Genomic DNA, 21,158 nt, shown 5'->3' on the forward strand with positions numbered 1-21,158 from the left:
GGTGAAGACTAGGGGGCATTTTGTTCCAGAGGGAGGGTCCGGCGAGGGATAGGGCACGTTCCCTGGTGGATTTTAGTTTGGACAGTTTGGGTGAGGGAGTGTGCATCGTAGCAAGGTGTTGAGCTCTGGTGGGTCTGTTGTGGGTACGGATTTGGAGGTGTTCCTTGAACCAAGGCATGTCGTGATTGTAGATAGCTTTGTGGATTAGGATAAGTGATTTGTAAATGATCCGGGAGTTAATTGGCAGCCAGTGTAGGTGCTTGAGGACCGGGGTGATGTGGTGTCCTCGGTGGGCTGCGGAGTTTTGGAGCATCTGTAGGGGCCGGAGGGCATTCTTTGGGAGGCCAAGGAAGATGGCATTGTAATAATCGAGTTTGGATAAAATGGTGGCTTGAAGGACTGTGCGGAAGTCATTAATGTGGCGCAGAGGTTTCAATTTTTTTAGTGTCTGGAGCTTGAAGAAACCGTCTTTCAGGGTGGAATTGATGAATTTTTTTAGGTTATGATGGTTATCGAGGATGATGCCAAGGCTGCGAACATGCTGAGTGAACGAGGTGGTGGGGAGGGGAGGATTGAGGGTAGGGTTATTGTTGTTATGGGGGGGGGGGGTGAGATGAGAAGGAGCTCCGTTTTGGAGGTATTAAGGGCTAGGTAATTGTTGGCGAGCAGGGAGCTGATGGCTGAAAGTGCAGCTTCCCATGTTTTCATGGCCTTGGGTATGGTGTCGGTTACGGGAATGAGGACCTGAACATCGTCGGTGTATATGTAGTGTGGGAGGCTGAGTCCAGATAGGAGCTGACACAGGGGCAGGAGGTATATGTTGAATAGGGTGGAGGAGAGTGAGGAACCTTGGGGGATACCTTGTAACAGGTTGACAGGTTTTGATTGGCAGGGCCCACTTTTAACTCTGTATTGTCTGTTGGATAGATATGATTGAAACCAACAGAGTGCGGTGCCAGTTATTCCAATTTCTCTTAGACACTCGGTTAATATGGTGTGATTGACCGTGTCGAATGCTGCAGAAATATCCAGGAGGGCAAGGATATATGATTGTCCTTTGTCGAGGGCCTTCAGGATGTGGTCAGAGAGGGAGGTGAGGAGGGTTTCAGTGCTGTGGTGTCTGCGAAATTCATATAGCGATGGGAATAGGATGTGATGGTCATCTAGATAGATTGTTAGCTACCTGTTGATAACTTTTTCTAGTATTTTTGAGATAAAGGGAAGGTTGGAGATTGGACGGTAGTTGGCTAGGTCCGTTGGATCGAGTGTGGGTTTTTTAAGGATGAGTTTAATTATGGCTTGTTTGAGTTAGTTGGGTATGGTGCCGGAGGAGATAGAGCTGTTAATGATGTTGGCGATTGGCCTGGAAATGGTATTGGGGATGGAGAGGAGGGTTTTGGTGGGGATGGTGTCGGTGGGATGAATTGTGGGGTTGATTTTTTTAAGAATGGATTCAATCTCGGTGTGTGTCGTGGTCTCGAATGAGTTAAGGGTAGCGGATGTGTTGCCTGATTGTGTAGTGTGCATGTTCCCATGCACACAAACATGGATAAGTTCGTGGAGGAGAAGTCCATTACCTGCTATTAATCAAGTTGACTTAGAAAATAGTCACTGCTATTACTAGCATCACTAGCATGGGATAGACTTAGTTTTCGGTACTTGCCAGGTACTTGTAGCCTGGATTGGCCACTGTTGGAAACAGGATGCTGGGCTTGATGGACCCTTGGTCTGACCCAGTATGGCATGTTCTTATACTCTTATGTTCTTATGTGACACAAGCTGGGAATCTTTAAAATGGACTTGTGCCTATAAGTCCACTTCGAAATTCAGGCTAAGGGTCTGCGTATAAAGAGGTGAATTTTAAGTCCCGTGCAAGTATGCTGGCTCACACACATGGATGCAGCGATTTTATAACATATGCGCACATATGTGCGTATGTTATAAAATCGACTGTACATGAGCATACAGACACACATATGTGCAGGCAAATGCCATGTCTACAGCGTAAATGGGAATTTTACAAGGGGTGCGTGCTGAGGCTACTTACCCTTTTCCGAGTTCGTTCCCAGTTCGCCCAGTTTAGGGATAGGACTTCCTAAACCCCCTAGTTTTAAAGACTCCATTTTCCCCTGTTAGACCCGACCCTTAAAACATTGCTGACTAGCTCTGATTTTGTTATTTGCCAGCAATAGCAGAAGTAAAGTTACACGGTGGGGAATCCCAGCCTGCGCTTATGCATGTAAGCATTTATGCGTACATCTCTTGGACTTCCCAAACACGCCCAAGCCCTGCTCACTCCCTGCCCCTTTTTTAACTTTGGGATTTGTGCGTGTACCTGGAGATGCATGCATACGCGAGTGCTTCTTAAAATCTGCGCGGCATGTGCCGGCCCGAGACACACCGCGTATCTCCAAGCTTTGGCGCACATAGGGCTTTTAAAATCCATCAGTCTGGTTGTTGAAAATTGACTTTCCTATTACAATCATAATAAAACCCTCTGCAGAAAATATGATCTGGTAGACAAATAGTCTAGCAAATACAAGGATCTCTCTGTAACCAACCATGAAATTACCAAGAACAGAGTGTCAATAAGTCGGTGCCCCCTAACCTATTACCCACTTTCCTAAAACCAGGGTATCATTGAGACCATGGCCTCTAAAATATGATTTGTTGGACATGGTCCATAAGGTAAGAGGAGAACCATTTATGCACCATTCCCTCAATGCCAGTGTCTGCCACCCTCCTCAGAAGCATCAGATAAACATCTGAGGAGAAATCCTTCAGAATCATTCCTAGCAAAAATGTTTGCCCTCCAAAAAAATAACAACAGAGTTTCTGTTTCATGATGTGCCCTAAACTATTTCTTATCACTTCAGTAGCTGTACTTGCTGTGCGCAGGGCTGTGCAAATAAATATAAGAGAGAGTTCCTGCTTTGTACAGTTTACAATCTAATTAAGACAAATATACAAAACAAAAAAAGACTTTGGGATTTTCATTTATTAAGAAAATGAGTGAGTGGGAGAATCAGAGGTTAAGATTTAAAAACAGTCTCAAAAAGGTGGGGTTTTTGAATGGCCAGAAAGGGAGCATGATGCACCAACTCAGGAAATCTATTCCAAGTATACAGTGCAGTAAGGTGAAAAGCCCGGAGTTTTTGGTGGATGAGATGGGCTTAGATAAGAACAACTTGCCCAATGAGCAGAGTTCATGAGGAAGGGAATAGGGAAAGAAAAGAGAGGGGAGGTAGTGAGGAGCCTGGAGAGTGAAGGCTCTTGTAGGTGAGTAAGAGGATCATGAACTGTATGCAGAAACAGATAAGGAATCAATGTAGTGACTTGAGAGGTTATATGGGTGTAGAGAAAATGGTAATGCACTTTTAAATCTTAAACCCAGATTGATAAGGGTCCAAAAGATTGGCTTAACACTTTAATTATTTTGGACAAACCAGAACATTTGAAATTGGACAGTAATTGCCTTGTATCTCAGCATCCAGGAAGGCCTTTTTTTTATTAAAGGATGGACAGCTGCTTGTTTCAAAGACCAGAATAAAAAATCTTCAAACAGTGACAAATTAGTAATCTAGGTTATTCAGTGAGACACTACCTTGATTAGAGGTACTGGTTCCAAATCAAACATATTTGAGAGAGGATTAATTTATGCTATCGAGAAAGCTCTTTCCCTGGTTTCATCTAGACCTGCTATTTTAGCAGAGAGAATATCCAACAGATTCTGATTTGCTGAATGGAGCGATCTTACTGGAGTGTGTATCTTCATAATTGTATTTATCCATGGTGAGTGCACATTGTTAATGAGAGTGTGGATAATCGTAGCCAGTTTATACTGAACTCGGAAAGTTATAGGCAACCAGTGAAGTTGTTGTAATACTGGAGTAATGTGTTCATGGATTAGTGTACTAGTTAATAAACGGGCAGCAGAATTTTGAATAATTTATAAAGGATGAATAATGTAATTAGGCAGACCAATGAGAAATGAATTGCAATAGTCCATACTAGAGAACAACAGCACCTGTAAGACGGTATGGAAACTTGTAACATCAAGAAATGGTTTAAGATGTCGCAGTAAGTCTAGTTTGTGATATGACATTTGTATTAAGCTTTTAACCTGTGTATTCATGCTCAATGATGGGTCAGTTTGGATGCCAAGATTTCGTATGGTTTTGGTCATTGGAATTCGTTGATCATTTAGAAAGAGTTTGGATGGAGCGTTGCATAAAGGGAATCTTGTTAGATGTATTATTTCAGTTTTCTGAATGTTTAATGCTAAATTGTTTTGAGTTAACCAGTTTTGGATAATAGTGAGATAATGGGTCCAAACCTGTAACTTCCTTATTCTTGTCCTTTGCATCAACCTGCTCCTATCTATAGGAAACTCTCCATCTAATAATGACTCTGAATGAATACCAGATATTTAGTTACACAAAATGTGACAAATCTAGATCTGGATCCCCCCCCCACACACATACTTTGGTAATTATAAATAGCTCTTATAGAAACATTACCATACTTGGAGATCTGAGAAGAATAATGTCTTTTTTTCACCAGTGCATTTTCCTTATATATCATGCTGTGCCTTTTACTTGCTTGTCTGTTTGATTCAAACGGAGAACTTCTCCAAGCCTGCTCCAGTCTTCAAGAGTTGTACATATGCTTTAAGTCTTGACGATGGGCATTAACAAAGGGGAGCGATTCTATCTTCTAATCTGTACTGACATCTTTGGGGATCCTCCACATGTAACCAGGGACCAATAAGGAGTCAACTGCCAATGTAGCAGAGGAAATAACATCCAAAATGCTCAAAAGAGGGCTGGACTGTAAGGTGGGACGTGATAAACAAGACAGAGACCCACCTTTGCTGGACCAGGAAGCATAATCTAGAGGCATTCACAATCCGGTTGTACCAATGATAGTCTCTTTGCAGATACTAAAGTCTAGTAAACTATTGTTACCCCACCTTTGATTTCTTATTCTTTCCTTGTTGTAAAATGGAAAAACCAGAAGGGAAAAGCTGATTTGAAATGAATGTGTCCTCTCTAAGCCAGGATTCCATAATAAATATGCTTTATTGAATCCTTCCTTGCCAGTTTCAATGTGTCTAATCATTATAACTTAAAAGTTTTACGTTCCTGTTTTAAATTTTCCTTTAAGTCCCTTTATTATAAGGTCATTGATTCAGTAGTCTGGTCTTGATAGGTGCTCCCCCACGGAGGTGTTGTCTTGGTCTTCCACGTGATGACTGATCTTGTTACGATTCAGCCTGTGGCAGGAGCCACAGGCTGCCTCTCCACCTCCCTTCCCCCGCGGCAGGAGCCTGTCTTTGTGCCAGCGCGGCAGGAGCCGCGCCAGGGATCTCCCTCGCAGCATGGTACCGCGCTACTGCTCCTCAAGCAGTCCGGTGACTGCCGACGCCATTCCTGCATGGCAGGAACCGCGCCTCCACCTCCCTTGCAGCCCAGAGGCCGCCCTTGTGTCTATCTTGCGGCATGGAGCTGCCTACATCATTCCCATGTGGCCCGGAGGCCACCAACCTACCTTGGGCCCTCTGTGGGGAGAAGGCTTGCATCCCCGGACTCGCCTGGCAGCTGGAGCTGTTCCTGCTCCACCTTCTGCGGAAGGAAGCCGCCTCTAACGTCGGGACCTGTCCGGAGGCCTGGTTCCTCTTCTTCTGCCTTCGGCGTTGTGGCAGGGCTGCTGTCTGGGGTCCTGCTGGCTACTCCTGCTTCCTCCTAAGGGGCGAAACTGCGCCTCTCTGCCCTTCTTAAAGGGCTAGTGCAGGTGTGTTCCTCCCTGACTCCTCCCAGGGTGTTTCCTGCTTCAGCCTACAAAAGGTTTCCACTGTCAGTCCTTCCTTGCCTTCGCATGGAGCAACTTCCTTCCTGGAGCTGGTCTCCTGAGGATCTCCGTTTCCAGCTCCTGCCTGGCATCCTTGTCCTGGGATCCCATTCCTTGTTCCTGATTACTTCTTTGATGTTCTACGTTCCTGGTCTCTTGTCTTCGTGATGTCTTCAGTATCCTGATGTTCCGTTCCAGTCCAGAGGTTCCTGAGGTTCTGTCTTCCCGTCCCTCATGGTCGGCGACCAGTCCGGCTGGGCTGGTAGGGCGCGTAGTGGCCCAGTGGTCTGTGACCAACCCAGCTGGGGTGTGTAGGGCGCTGGTGGGATTCTTCCATCTCCGGAGCTGAGGGTACCCATGTTCCTGTCTGTCTCTCCTGGGTCTGGAGTCTTCTGGATGTCCGCTTCATCTATCCCAGCTGCTTCTCATCGAGTGTCTGAGGAGTCTGTTCCGGATGTCTTGGATGCTTACCTTGAAGACTCATCTTCCTCCTTTGATGCTTTGGACTCCGGCTACACCTAGCTCCCGGCGGGCAGTGCTCCAGTGGATAGCCTGAGGGCCAGTCTGACCACCGCAGCCTCCTCCCCAGCCGTGGGTGTTAGTGCTCTATCTGGAGTCTCCTTCATCTTGGATCGAAGATTTCTCTCGTCCATCTGAGTTCTGTCTCGGATCTTCACTCTCGTCTGATCTTCTTCATGTTCAGGGTTCCGGAGCTCCTCTCTTGTGGTCCGTCTTCAAGTCCAACTTTAGGATACCTTCATGATGCATCTTCCACGCCGGGTCGGAGGGACTGTCCTCCTGCTGTTGACCTTCTTGATACGTTGATCATGCTGGGTTCCCAAGGCTCATGTTCAGGACGGGGCCACCTGGAGTTTTGGCCGGTTACTTTCATTGTCTGTCCTGACGTTCTTCTCTTCAGTACATATTGCCATCTTGAACTCTAATGTAATTGAGTCGATGCCAGCCTTGCTGCTTCGCCTCCAACGTGGTCCGCGACCATCCCGGCTGGGGTGTGTAGGGCGCGTGGTGTCGCAGCACTCCTTTCAAGTTTACCTCAGAACCTGAGTCTTCGTCTACTCCAATGTGTGAGTCTTCGCTTGCCTTGAGTCATCATCTGAATCCTCGTCCTGTGTCTTGTCCTCATCTGCCTTGTCCTCTGTCCGACCTGCTGCTTCCCACCGCTCCCTAGCGGCAGTCCGAAAGGACTTGGAACGGTCAGAGGACCATTGATAGACCACCATTGCGTTGGTGGTCTCAAGGAAGTGTGCAGGTTCGGTCGAGGATCAGGGTAAGGACGTTTCACCGCAAGGGCACACGTTTCGTCCTGCGCTGGAGAGTGCCCCCTGGTGCTCTCGTCCATCGCAATGCAACAGATCTTGTGTCAGTGTGAGTTGATTCTTACCTTTAATGTCTGGCCAGTCTCATTAATGCAACAGCCTTCTTCACATTTTCTGTACTGAATAATAAATACTACATTAGAGGAGCAGCATGACTAGGGCCCCCTTAGGTTAAATGAATTTCCCATTGGATGACTGTGGGGTCCTGGGATAGGTGCTAATATAGCTTGCAGCATGGTGTACTGCAGGTATGTATGCCATTCTCATCTTTCTGAGTTTCTGTTAGAAGCTTGCTTTTTACTTATTTTTGTTTCAGATTAGGTGCTTGCTGGAATGCCAGTAACTGTGGAGCTTGGAATATTTCTTTCAGGAGTAGCGGCTGTAGATTTTTATGATTTTTCTCAGTTTTTGTAGCTCTGGGTTGTGTGTTACTAGAGGGGGGACTTGCTCTGTGGTTTTCCTACATAAGTACATAAGATTTGCCATACTGGGTCAGACCAAAGCTCCATCAACCTAGTATCCTATTTCCAGCAGTGACCAATCCAAGACACAAGTACTTGGCAGGATTCCAAGGGATAGATAGATTCCATGCTGCTTATCCTAGTGATAAGAAGTGGATTTCTGCAACTCCACTTTAATAATGGTTATGGACTTTTCCTGCAGGAACTTGTCCAAATCTTTTTAAATGCAGCTACACTAATAGCTTTCACCTGCCTATCAGTTAACAGGGATAATTTGGAATCTTTCTGCTCTGTCTGGTCTTTGCTTAAAGGCACCTTGTTCTCTTTAGTATTTATTACAGCCGCTCTACTGGGATGTCCTAAATTCCCTATTCTCTTACGATCTTTCAAAGATACATCATTCCAAACCATGCGCATTTGAGCAATTGTCGTCTTTCCCCCATCATTTAATTTAAAAGCTACTTTGTCTCCTTTTTAAAGGTTAGTGCCAGAAGCCTAGATCCACTTTGGTTCAGTTGGTGCCCATCCTTTCAGAAAAGACCCCACCACCACCACTCCCCAAAATGTTGCTCAGTTCTTAAGAACCCTAAAACCATCTTCCCTGCACTATCGTCTCATCCACACATTGAGACTCTGGAGCTCTGCCTGCCTTTGGGATCCTGCACATGGAACGGGGAGCATTTCTGAGAATGCTACCCTGGAGGTTCTGGATATCAGCTTTCTACCTAAAATCTAAATTTGGCTTCCAGAACCTCTCTCATGCACATTACTATGTCTTTGGTACCCACTTGTACTAAGACAGCCAGCTCCTCCAAAATCCTATCTATGTGATGTGTGAGGTCTGCTACCTTCATACCTGGCAAGCAAGTTACCAAGCCATCCTCTCGTCCACCAGCCATCCAGTTATCTACCTTTCTAATAATCGAATCACCAGCTACTACAACCATCCTAATCTTCCTTCCTGGGCATGTGTCCCTGGAGAAATATTCTTAGGACAAGAGGAAACTACATCACCTTGAATGCAGGTCTTAGCTACAGGACTGCTTCCTGTTTCACCAAGGTGATGCTCTCCTTTCAAGTGACCTTTCTCCTTTAAGGCAGCATAGGGGCTGCCAGATTGGAGGTGGAACTTCTCTACTATATCCAAGAAAGTCTCCTCTATATAACTCTCTTTCTCCCTTTGCTCCTATCTGCCACTCTAGCCTCAGCCCAGGGTCAGGCCCAGGCCTCAGAGCCCAGGCATAGGACCACTCCTCTTCCGTCTTTTTTTCTTTGGCTCTAGAAACCAACTGACACTGTCCTTTGGGGGTCACACTGGAGTTAATTAACTCCAGCACCTTCACCCCAGTGGACAGCGCCACATCAAAATGGCGCTGTCCACTGGGGTGAAGGTGCTGGAGTTAATTAACTCCGGTGCAACCCCAACAGATAGCATCATTTGGTTTTCAAGTGGCAAAGAACTGAAAATGAAGAGGAGCTCCCAGGTTTGGGCTTGACCCTGGGCTGAGGCCCAGGTGTTAGTACCTGTCCTCCAGGCCAAGGCCCCGGCCTTGGCCTGGAGCCAAGTATCCAGGTCAGATTGCATTGTCGGGCCTGGGTCTGGAAAGAGACCCCAGCGTCAGGACCTGGCATAAGGACCTAGTATCCAGGTTGAGCCTGGGTCAAGGCCAAGGCCCTGGTGTTGGTACCTGGCTACTGGTGTTGGTACCTGGCTACTATGACTGGTCACGGCATCGGGCCTGGACCCAGGTCCCAGCCTAAGCTGAGGCCCCAGCGTCGGGACGCATCAGGAACTGGTCTCTAGACAGGGTCGTGGCATCAGGCCTGGGCCTGAACCCTGGCCTAGGCTGAGGCCCAGGTGTCAGGACCTGGCATCTTAGTCAAATCCCACTGTTGGTCTTAGGTCCTGGCCAAGGCACCGGCATTGGAACCTGTCTCTGGACTGGGTTGTGGCATTGGGCCTGGGCTTTGGCCCCAGCTGAGGCCCAGGCATCGGCCTAGGCCTGGACTACAATGCTGGATCCCCGGAGCAGATAGGTTTTTTATGTTTCTGGGGTTTCAGTCAAGGGCCCAGTGTTAGGCCTGTGCCTGGGTCAAGACCCCAGTGTCGTATTCAGGCCTAGACCACAGTTTGTGCATCAGGCCACAGCATATGCCTAGGCAAGGCCCAGTGTCGCGCTTTGGCCTAGGCCAAAGCCCTTGTTGTGGGTCTTAGCCTATTCCATAGGCAAGGCCCCAGCTTCAGCCTTGGGCCTAAGCCCAACAGATCAATTTTTTTTCAAAACGAAACATGAAAACCAACAAAATTTCGCCAGATTTTTAATCGTTTCATTTTATTAACGAAATGAAATAGGAAATTTTGTCTACTTTCCTATTTAGTTTCTCCTGAATGCCCATCCCTAATAAATTGACAGATCGGCGGAGTTTTAAGGTTCGAGGCTATCAGGGGAGAAGGGAGGCTATTAATCTAGAGTGGTTTGGAAATCCTATTCCTTACCTGGGCGAACTAAGAAAACTGGTAATGGTGTCGCCGTGCGTGTCTTTTAAAATCCCCCCACTTATGCGGTAGAAGCGGCATTTGCCCACATAGGCATGCGACTACTTAAAATTGCACACATATGTGTGTGCGATCAGGCTATTTTATTACATGCGCACATATATGTACTTATGTTATAAAATTGCCATGTCCCTGGGCACAGGCTGACGTTCGCGCACATGTATGCCCGCTCGCTGGTTTAAAAGTTATCGTCTAAGAGTTTGAGCATCTCCTCTTTGAGAGTAATGTTATAATTGTGTAGGTAGGGATACATTTTCAAAGCCATGTACACACATGAAACTAGGTTGTGTGCATGTAACTGTCTGTACTAAAATTGCTTCAGGCTATAAAAGTATCTGAATAAAGGGGTTTCATGCATAGTTTTATGAGAACTGCAGAGGGATTTTACAAAGTATGCAGGTAATTTTCAAAGGAATTACGTATGTAAATGAAACATACTGTCATAGCAATTTTCAAAAGCCCATTTACATGCATAAAGTGCATTTACACTCCTAAAGCCCAGTTTTAAATGTATTATCCTCAGAGGTAATTTTCAAAATGATTTACGCATTTAAAATGGGGTTTTAGATAATTAAATGCACTTTATACGCTTAAGTGGGCTTTTGAAAATTGCTATGATAGTATGCTTCATTTACATGTGTAACTCCTTTGAAAATTACCTCCCCAGTGCATAAATTCCATCGTACAAGTTATACCTTCCAAAGAGCAGATGTAATGTGTGTGTGTTCTCGGCCAATTGCCAGAGTATTTTCACAGAGAACTTGCACACACACACTTTGAAAATACTCGATAAAGTCTGCATGCACAGTGTTCATGCAGACTTTACTGCTATCCAAGCTGTTTGAAAATTACCCTCCGATTTTCCTAGAGTTACACAAGGTTTATTTGTGTAAACTCGGCATGTAAACCGGCATGATGTGCTGCACGAATGTCGGTAAATAAAAGTTAATAAATAAATAAAATAAAAATAAATATGTGCTAGTTTGAATAAATCACAAATGCATGCCTACCCGTGGTGCCGCATGTAAATGTTAACAGGAAAAAAGATTTGTTTTAGAGGCATTCCGGAGTGGGATTCAGAAGTATGTGCACAAGTTGGTATTTTGTAAGCAGTACCAGTGCATACACCACTAAACTTTAACACCCTCTAATGGAGTCATGGAACTGAAATTGCATTTGTATTTTGTGATGATGGGGGGGGGGTCAGGGGTGAATTGGTCTGGGTAAATTGGTGAGGGTCTCTGCAAACTGCTGATCACAAGTACGCACACAAGCATTTCATAAGCGGAGTACATGCAGTTCCGCCACATTTCCCCATATGGACAAATACGCCCCTTGGCCTTCTATCATGATATCTTTTTCTGATGTAGAATTTCTTTTGCGATTGTTGAGTAGCGATCTTACAAGTGATTTTACCCATTTCTCCAGTTTGTCATATACTTTCAGATTTTCTGTCATACAGCAATCTTGAAACTCATCTGAACATTAAGTAGAAAGGAGAGTAGGTATACCTCCGTGAATAACTGAGCAGTATAACAATCACGTTAAACATATTACACATAAAATGTATGAGAATACTTTTTTAAAATAGGTGGAGAAAGTATGTATTACAAAAATCTGCACACACTGACATATATGCGCATACTTTCAGCAGAGCTATATGTGCTGTTTTATAACCTAAATCCACATAATGGGCCTGATTTTAAAAAGCATTTGCAAGCTTAAAACAGGGTTTTACACGTGTAAATGCACTTTACTCGTAAGTGAGCTTTTGAAAATTGCTACAATATGTGTCATTGAATTATCCTTAGGATATTCATGTGTAAGTGCACTTTACAGGCGTAAATGGCTTTTTAAAATTGCTGCGATAGTATGTTACATTTACACATGTAACTCCTTTTAAAATTACCGCCTAAATTGGGTTACGCGAGAGCTTTTTTGTACGCTGAGCCCCATAACAGCCATGTAGGAGCATAAAATTGTGTTTTATACATGTAAATGGCTTTGAAAATTCAGCCCAAGTCCCGATATTGAATACTGCTGTGATTGTTATTGAGGGCTCTGAGGACAGCAGAAATCTTGAGACCAAAGATTAGAGGGGCTGAGATGACACCAGGACCACGTCTGATATTTATTTATTTATTTATTTAAATCTTTTCTATACCGTCGTTAAGAAGGATCCGTCACAACGGTTTACAATAGGGCACATAAAGTAAGGATGCTGAGATATATTAATTTACACAGGTGCCGTAATGATTCGGTACATAGTTTTCTCAATGATATAATTGGTTTGTGATACAATACTGTCCAGGAATTATCAGTTTAAAAACAATTCTAACTTTATAAGTGTCAACTTCTCTTCTGGTGAAGAACGAGAAGGTAGAGTAAAAACAGATAGAGTCATAATTATGTGTTTGCTGACCATAGTATTCTGTATGTCGATTGTTTGCTTCTCTTGTCCTCTGTCTGCCTTCGTACACAGAATCTCCCCTTTCTCTGTCCCATTTAATTTGGTCTCACCTCGTTTGTTGAACAATGGAGGATTTTTTTTCTCCATTCTGAGCAGCAGCAAGCATAAGTAGTAAACATTGTGGATCCCTAAAGGCTAGAGGATGGAATTAAAGAAAAGAGTGCATGGGGGTAACTGGGGGGAACTTGCTGGTGTGCCATTTGCTACCCTTAACAAATAACAGTATCAAAGCTTAATGCAACTCCATCATTGCTCTCTACTTCAATGGCAGTGGGAAAAGGGGAACTGGATTCAGACAGCAACCAAGGGCCCTGACTTTTATGGTTTGGGGAACAAATAAACATGGGGGTAACTTGCTGATGCAGCTTTTACTACCTTTAATCATTAAGCCTGATCCTTTTGATGAAGCTCCATCATTGCTCTCTGATTCCACGGCAGGGGTTAGGGAAAATTGGATTCGGACAGCAGCCGAGTGCCCTGACTTTTACGGTCTGGGAAACCGATAAGCATGAGGGTAACCTGCACAGTCCAGCAGATACTGGCATAAGCTTGCTGGGCAGACTGGGTGGATCATTTGGTCCTTTTCTGCCGTCATGTCTATCTCTCTGTGTTTCTATGTTAGTAGACCGCGCTCTTGTTCTGAATACTACATTAAAGCACTGAAAGCGATGTTGATGCACTTGAATTACTGATGAGCAAGCTGGGGTAAAATGGTAGTATCTATCAACCAAAATACCATAGAGTTGTTGGCTCCTACATTGTATCAGCATTTAGCGCCTGCCCTCTCATGGACAGTGATATCCCACAGCAGAAGAAGGGTAAATGGAAATGATGGTTACGAAAAGAAAATTGGACTTGCCCTTCATTAGCTGGGCAATTTCCTCCTGCTTCTTTTGGGCTTTCCACTCAGGTGGAAGTGGCCGGTACTGTGGCAATATCATGAGCCTTCATTCACAACTAGCCAAGGTTTTTCCCCCATATTAACTCTTCTCCACTTCCTTCTAGCCCAGTCACTGCAATTACAATCCTTGACCCAAGGACCACAGGCCGCAGCGGCCTCTGGAATCCCACGTTTCCCCACTAATTGTTGCCAGAGAGTTTCTCCTTGCATCTCTAAGCCTGGCCAGCCCAGAGAGCGAAAGCTGGGCCCAGGAATTAGTGAGCTCATGGGGCACTGAAGGGCATTAGATAGATGGCATGGGGAAAAGATGTAAATATGCTGGGATACGGGAATCTGACGTCTAACGCAGGTCATTGCAATAGTCATTGTTTGCATGGCAATAATCGTTTAGTTTGCATTCTTATAACTGAGTTCCATTTGTCAGCCTGTGCATTTGTCTATTATAAAATAAGATACAATTTTGTGATTTCAGAAATATTTAAAGCCAGGAGCCTAACAGTAATAGCAATCCTGTTTTGTTCTTTTCATCTTAGAATGAAACTTTGCTACCTGTTGCCAAAGCTGAAATCTACGCTGAAGCTCCCAACCGATAAAGTTTTGTTGCAGCAACTAGAACTATGTGTGAGGAAACTGCTGTGCCAGGAGAAGGATAAAGATGTCCTGAGTATAGTAAAACGAGTATGTATTAGCAGCTAGCAGCAACCATTCGATTCTACGGGGTGCATTGGCAGAACTATTACAGTCTCTTTTCATAACAGCAGGGAAAAGATAAGGGCGTTCTCGGTTTCTGGTCCTTCTCCCAATCTGTCACCCTTCAGCCCTTCCAAACCTATGTTTCTACCTTCATCTCCCTTAGCCACTGCATTTTTTCCTAACCTCCACCTTCCTACCCTCATCTGCCCCTTAATCTGCAGTCTCCCTTCCAGACTTCCCCTCTACATTTCTGCCTCCCTATCTTCTCTTCCATCTTCCACCTTCCTCTTCATCTCCCATTTCACCTCCACTTTCTTTTCTCCTCTTCCTTCCTTTCAAGATATCTCCATACCCTGGTTTCTTGCTTCCCTATCCCCTTTCTTTTTTCAACATTTCTTATCCACTTTCCTGTAACCCGTCTACTTCGTTTCCCTCTGCTCCTTCTTTCTTCATCCCCTCTATACCTTCTGTCCAACCTCCCTCCAGCACCCACAAAACAAATTGTTCTCCATAGGACTGCCTGCAAAGGATGTCTGAAGTTTCTTGTAACTTCTGGCCCCATGCATTTTGTAAATGGAAAGTCCAACAAACTTTCTCCAATCACAAGCAGTCTGATTGGCAGCAGATGTGTGGCTTATGTGCTCTGGTATTACAAATTTAGAATAAAACCCACTGATGTCTGTACTGTGCACATTTCCCAAAGCTGAGAGAGAAATTCATACAAGAACGAGCAGGAAAAGCTCTGTCTAATCCTGGGGGAAACGTATTCCTGCCACCAGGGCAGAGACGTACTTTGACCAGGGACAATGCTGAACATCCCCATAAATCATGGACTTGTCCTTTCTGTACTCTGAAAATGAATTTTGCTTTTATTTTTTATGTCCCCCTTCGTAACACTCTTGAGGCAATTTTCAAACTGTCTGCACTGGGCCCATGGCTCGTGGTTTTTCCTGTGGTCTTTGCACCAGTTTTCAGAGTAAATGTACATGCATATTTTTTAAACTTGCCACTTTCACCTGCTTTTTCTGTGGGTAGAATTTTGCAATCTGTGCATGTCCTTTTCCTTCCCCCGGAAGCACTTCCTCTCAGTGAGGTTAAAAGCAGGAACCTTGTGGAAGAACAGGCGGACTGTTAGCTGCATTCAAGGAAGGCAATCTTCAGGCTGCCAATTAACGTGGGTAAAATGCTTTAAACTCACATGAACGGCTTTGAACATTGCTCTTCCCATGGATTATTTTAGCAGCACATGAGCAAATCTTCATGTCAACAAAGGGTCCTGAATGTGAATCTGATAAACCTCATGTTTAGCTTCCTAGTAAAAGGTGCCTCTTTCAGTACCAAGAGACAAAAAGGGGCGGAATTAGCACAGGTATGCAACTCGTGAGTGGTGCCCATCGTCAAGGCTTCAGCCTTCACTCCTGACCAGTCAGAATTCAAAATTATCTTTAAGAAAATCTAGCAAAAGTGAGAGCGCATCTTACATTCACTTACTTCAAGTTTGGGTCAGAAAGGACTGTAAGCTCTTAAAATTTAAACATCAATGGGGAAACAGGTTTATAAGGAGATGTGATTCTCTAAGGTGAGGGGGAAAACAGGGGCTAGAGAAGGGCATTTTATAAAAAGTAGCAAAAAAAATTGGAATATAAACTAAGAGGTCGATATTCAAAAGCCATTTAGATGGCTAGCTTAAAACGTATCTGTCTAAATAGCATAACCAACACATTTAGCTACTTATCCGGCAAAGTCTAGCTGGATAATTAGTTATCTGGCTAGAATTTAGCTGGATAAGTTTATTTATTTTATTTATTTATTTGTTTTTATATACTGGTGTTCGATTTGCATATCATATCGGTTTACATACAACTCAATGGTGCAGGAAATCAAGCATTTCCTTTTGTTTGGTACAGGGAACGAATGGAAACAGTAAAGTGAAGTTATAACAGTAACATGATTAAAAACAATAATAGTAATAAACAAAAAGTAGCATTTGATATAGGGTGTATCTGTAACAGTAACATGGGTAATATGTTACATAGATCGTGTAGCATATAGTGTATCTGTAACAGTGAAGGAAAACAAAAGAGCAAAGTTATCCCACCAGAGGAAATCACTCAAGCAAAAAGGGAAAACCAGTTACTATGAGGGTAAGTCAGTAAGTAAGTCACAAATCTCTCTACTTAGGTAATAAAACATATATCTGTAATGTTGTCATATTCCATAGATGGCAGCACCTTAGAAGTGCTTATGTACATAAATAGTTATTTAAACTGTGCATGCGCAGGGGCTGTGTACACAAGGAAAATGGCTGCCGTGTTGACAGATTGTACAATCGAAGAACAACGTGCTGTTGTCCACTTTTTATGGGCTAAGGGCTTAGTGGCAAAAGACATTCATAAAGAAATGTATCCAGTATATGGAGAGAAATGTCTCTCGCGTAAAGCAATTTATAACTGGACCGATACATTTGCACAAGGACGTGCCAACGTGAACGACGAAACCAGACCTGGTCAACCTGTAGAGATTGCGACAGAGGCAACTGTGAAGCAGGTTGAAGAGATGGTTCGCGCTAACCGGAGGGTAACAATTGACGAAGTTGCCAAAGAAATTGGGTGTTCTCACGGATTAGCATATTCCTTAGTGCACGATGCATTGAACTTTCGCAAAGTCTGTGCAAGATGACCGAAGACAATAAGAACAACCGGATGGGTGTCGGTTTGGAAAATCTCTGCCGTTATGCAAACGAAGGTGAATCAATGATGGCACGTATTGTTACTGGTGACGAGTCGTGGGTGCACCACTATCAACCAGAAGCGAAACGCGATTCCATGCAGTGGAAGCATCCACTATCATCGACACCGAGAAAGTTCAAGCTTGTGCCTTCTGCAGGAAAGGTGATGTTGACTGTGTTTTGGGACCGAGATGGGATACTCTTAACCAGTTTTCAGAAGCATGGTGAATCTGTTAATTCGGCTTCCTACTGTGCTACTCTATTAAAGCTTAAAGGAGCTATTCGTAGAAAACGCCCAGATCTGGAAAAAAGAGGAGTGCTGATTCTTCACGATAATACCAGACCACACACTTCGAATGAGACTCGTCAGACAATTGCGAACCTGCACTGGGAAGTTTTTGAACATCCACCATACAGTCCGGATTTGGCCCCAGCGATTTTCACTTGTTTGGCAAACTGAAAAGCCATCTTGGTGGTAAACATTTCACCAGCGATGAAGAAGTGGAACAAGAGGTGAAGCGCTGGTTACGATGCCAGCCAAAAGACTTTTACGCAGAAGGTTTTGACGGACTTTTCAAACGCTGGGACAAATGTATAAATGTTCGCGGCGATTACGTTGAAAAGTAGTTGGTTTTTCCAGAAAAACTGTTTGTGACTATATTCTGTATATTTCACAGTAAATAATTCATCTTTTGCATTTAAATACATTTCATGAATATTAATCCCATGTATGTTTGTGACTTACTTACTGACTTACCCTCGTAACTTACAAATGATTGCTCACTTGATATTTTTGAAATTTTGAAATTTTTATACATTTTATATTTATCTGAGACAACTTAATAGTTGAAAAAAATGAAAAAAAATTTTAGAGGAAAAGTGAACTGCATCAGCAAGCCAGTCAGTGTCTCTCCTATAACCTGGAGAGCGCTCAGTCTTCTCAATCACTTGCAGTCACTATAAATATACAGTCATTTTGACAGCATGTAAATCAAAAAGATTCAAAGAACTCATTACACGCCTTCAGAGGCGATTAAATCTTCAAATGTGATGTAGACACCTTCCATGCGAGTTAGACGGTATGTGAGTACTTTAAATAAAGCTCAACTACGGCCGAAGTTTCGCTGACAACAGCTTCATCAGGAGCCAAAAATAACAAAATTGACACAGTGGAATTCACAAACAATTCCATCTCTTGCCTAGAAAAATACAGCCTGTTAATATTATCTTCTTTGCACTATCTTCACTTTGTTCTTGTCTCTTTCTGTCATTTCAAAATCGGGACCCGCAGGTCTCCCGCGTAAATTCAAGATGGTCAGAAAAGTAACAGTAACATGGGTGGATTGTTACATGGGACGAGAAGGAGTGGATAATATATATTAAGGAGAGCATCGTGGCTATTGAGTGGATAGATAGAGCAGCATGGTTATTGAATGGATAGTTATTTGCAGGTGTGGTAGTTGAAGGTGGTGTTTCCCTGATTGCAGGGGTTAGGGCCTGGTTTGGAGTTCATTCCTGTTTGTTGTTGGGAAGGCTTTGCGGAATAATAGCCATGTCTTAAGATTTTTCTTGAACGATTGGGTGGATGGGGAGTGTGTTCCATAGGGTGGGTCCGGCAATTGATAGTGTTCTTTCCCTTGTTGATATCCATTGAGCAGCTTTCGGTGACGGTGTTTGTAGAAGGCCAGAGTTTGCGGAACGCAGAGTCCGTGTGGGAGTGTGGAGGTAAAGGGGGGTAGTGATAAGTGGGGGGTGATCCAGGGATGGGCAGGAGGTATTCCAGGGGGGAGCGGCATTAGCTGGATAACTTATCGAACTAACCCTGATCGGGCCACAAACCTGTCCTAAAAATAGCTGGATAAACATGTTAGCTTTAGGGCAGCCGAGTACATTCAGCTGTGTGACCACACCACTGTATATACCCTGCTATTTATCCTAATAAATTTATCCGACTAACTAACAAAGCCACATAGTGGCTGAAAATGGACCCCAACTCCTCTTCCCAATAGTGGCTATAGCACATCCATGCACTAGCCAAGTAAACTTGCTAGATAAAGAGAAATTACTAAAACGAACAATAACACAAACAAGGGAAAGCATCCAGATTCAGAAATGGAGTGCAGAAGTCACAATCCACCTTTATATCTTCCACAAATGGAATATAGCAGGAATGCAAATTATGTTATAATGCACAACATCTGCTTTAACTGCAATTAATCTTTACTTGGCATTTCAATAACTAGAAATTCAGCTAAAATGTTGCCCTTTCTCAGATGCAGTCATTTGGCAATGGTTGAATACTTTTCTTCCTGAGCTTTTTTGATCTTTTTCTAACTCTTAAACATTTCTAAAACTAAAACTTCTGAAGTTAGCAGCTTATACCACATAAGGGAGAAATGATCTTGCATCTAATATTGTGAACAGTAGTGCACATACCTGATGATGGAAACAGTAGGGGTATGTGCATTAAAGGGTGCTAGTATTGATGCCCACATTCAACTCACTTTAATGTGGGCTTTATCTAACAGCCAAGTAGAAAACACATTATTTTAATACATGTTAGTGTTACTGCACATATGCAAATGATCTCGGAAAGAATATACCTAGTGTAGTTTAGTTTTAAATTTGACAGGTCACTTCTGATAAAATGTCTTAAAGCAACGTACCAACAAAATCAATCATCATAATAGTGAAAAAAAAATAATGGGAAGACTGATATTCAGTCCTACTTAGCTGGATAAGTATAGACTTATCCAGCTAAGTGACAGAGGCTGAAAATCCGGTCCCATTCAGCAACCACCATTTATCCGGCTTCGTAATTACCCAGGTAGGTGGTGGGCGGGACGTGAGAGTAACGGAGAGGAGTTACTTATCCAGCTAACTTAGCCGAATATTTCTGAATAGCTGACTTATAAAATATAATAACTAAAGCACATAAATCAATCATAATAATACACAATAAACCATACAGAATCCAGTAATAAAAAACAGAAACAATACAGGATCAGATAACCAGGAATTAAATAATAAATACTAATTGGTTTGTGAAAATAACCATCTTTTCAAATTCTTCCTAGAAGTCAGGTAATATTTTTCAGCATGTAGCTCCTCGGGATTTAAGTTCCAGAGCTTTGGTCCTAAATATGAAAATGAAGAACAGTGACTCACCTCCAACTTAATATAGCAGGAGGAGGAGGAGGAACGTGAAGCACGCCCTGCTGAGAAGAGCTTGCTGGAGTGGAATGATATAATATATACTGCTCAGATATTTAGGGCCAAGCTATTTTCAGGAGGCTTACTGTGGGTGACTTAACGGAGGAAAGTGAACTACACCTCAGGAGGTATATTTAAGCTTCTTACCTGCAGCCTGTGCTAACATGTGCCACTGGGGTTATTCCCCCTGGCCCCAAAACGCAGTTACAGCCCTTGTAGCCCCCTCCACCAGTAACATAACTCAAATTGGACTTCTGCACCCACAAACCCCACAACATCTACTCCTCGATTGCCTCTAATCCCATGAGACACCTCGCCCTCCCCAATACCCAAATGACACTCCAGCTTTTCCTCCTCAGAACACGGATGGGCCTTCTGGGTCTCCTGAAGTCCCCACCCCCCAGCCCTAAAACAAAGCCAGCCTTTGGCCTGCAGGGCAGCGTTGCCATTTTGGATTTGGCATTGCAATCAGTAAGAGGGAAACTGTTTTCTTCCAGGAGGGAAGGAAGGAGCCCGCAGAGGAATTTGTTTCCAGGGGAGGTTAAATGACACGTTTACTTTTGGTTAGTTAGCACAAGGAAACCTAATATTCATTTGCAGCCTGTGTTATCATGGCCATTATGTCTTTTAAGTTGGTCATGGTAGCACTGACTCATTCTGCGTATCATTCATTTCAAACACCAGACGTTAAAGCCCAATTTAACACTGTGATCAAAAATGTGAGATAACACATATTACGATGTTGGTTTTTAATGCTGCTTAATAAATAGATCTCCAAATGTCACATATTTGGAATGTTCCAAGGACACAGCACTACCTGAAGAGGTTAAAGCAGAACTATAGTGCAATAACATTGTAGCACAGTAGGTGACAGCAAAAAAGATCAAGCAGTCCATCCAGTCAGCACAATCACTCCAATCCACACTGCTAAGGATATATTCCAGCGTG

General features: G+C 43.6%; 1 protein-coding gene across 4 annotated transcripts in view; it reads left to right on the forward strand.

Moving 5' to 3' along the window:
* Positions 1 to 21,158, forward strand: part of PPP4R4 (protein phosphatase 4 regulatory subunit 4) — a 553,487-nt gene that overhangs the window by 445,728 nt on the left and 86,601 nt on the right. For all 4 annotated transcript variants that reach the window (XM_029597867.1, XM_029597868.1, XM_029597869.1 and 1 more), the window contains one exon: positions 14,110 to 14,254. In XM_029597867.1, coding sequence (XP_029453727.1) covers positions 14,110 to 14,254 — 145 coding nt within the window. The remainder of the gene's footprint in view (positions 1 to 14,109; positions 14,255 to 21,158) is intronic.

This window comes from Rhinatrema bivittatum, chromosome 4 (assembly GCF_901001135.1).
Source record: "Rhinatrema bivittatum chromosome 4, aRhiBiv1.1, whole genome shotgun sequence".
NCBI lineage: Eukaryota > Metazoa > Chordata > Amphibia > Gymnophiona > Rhinatrematidae > Rhinatrema > Rhinatrema bivittatum.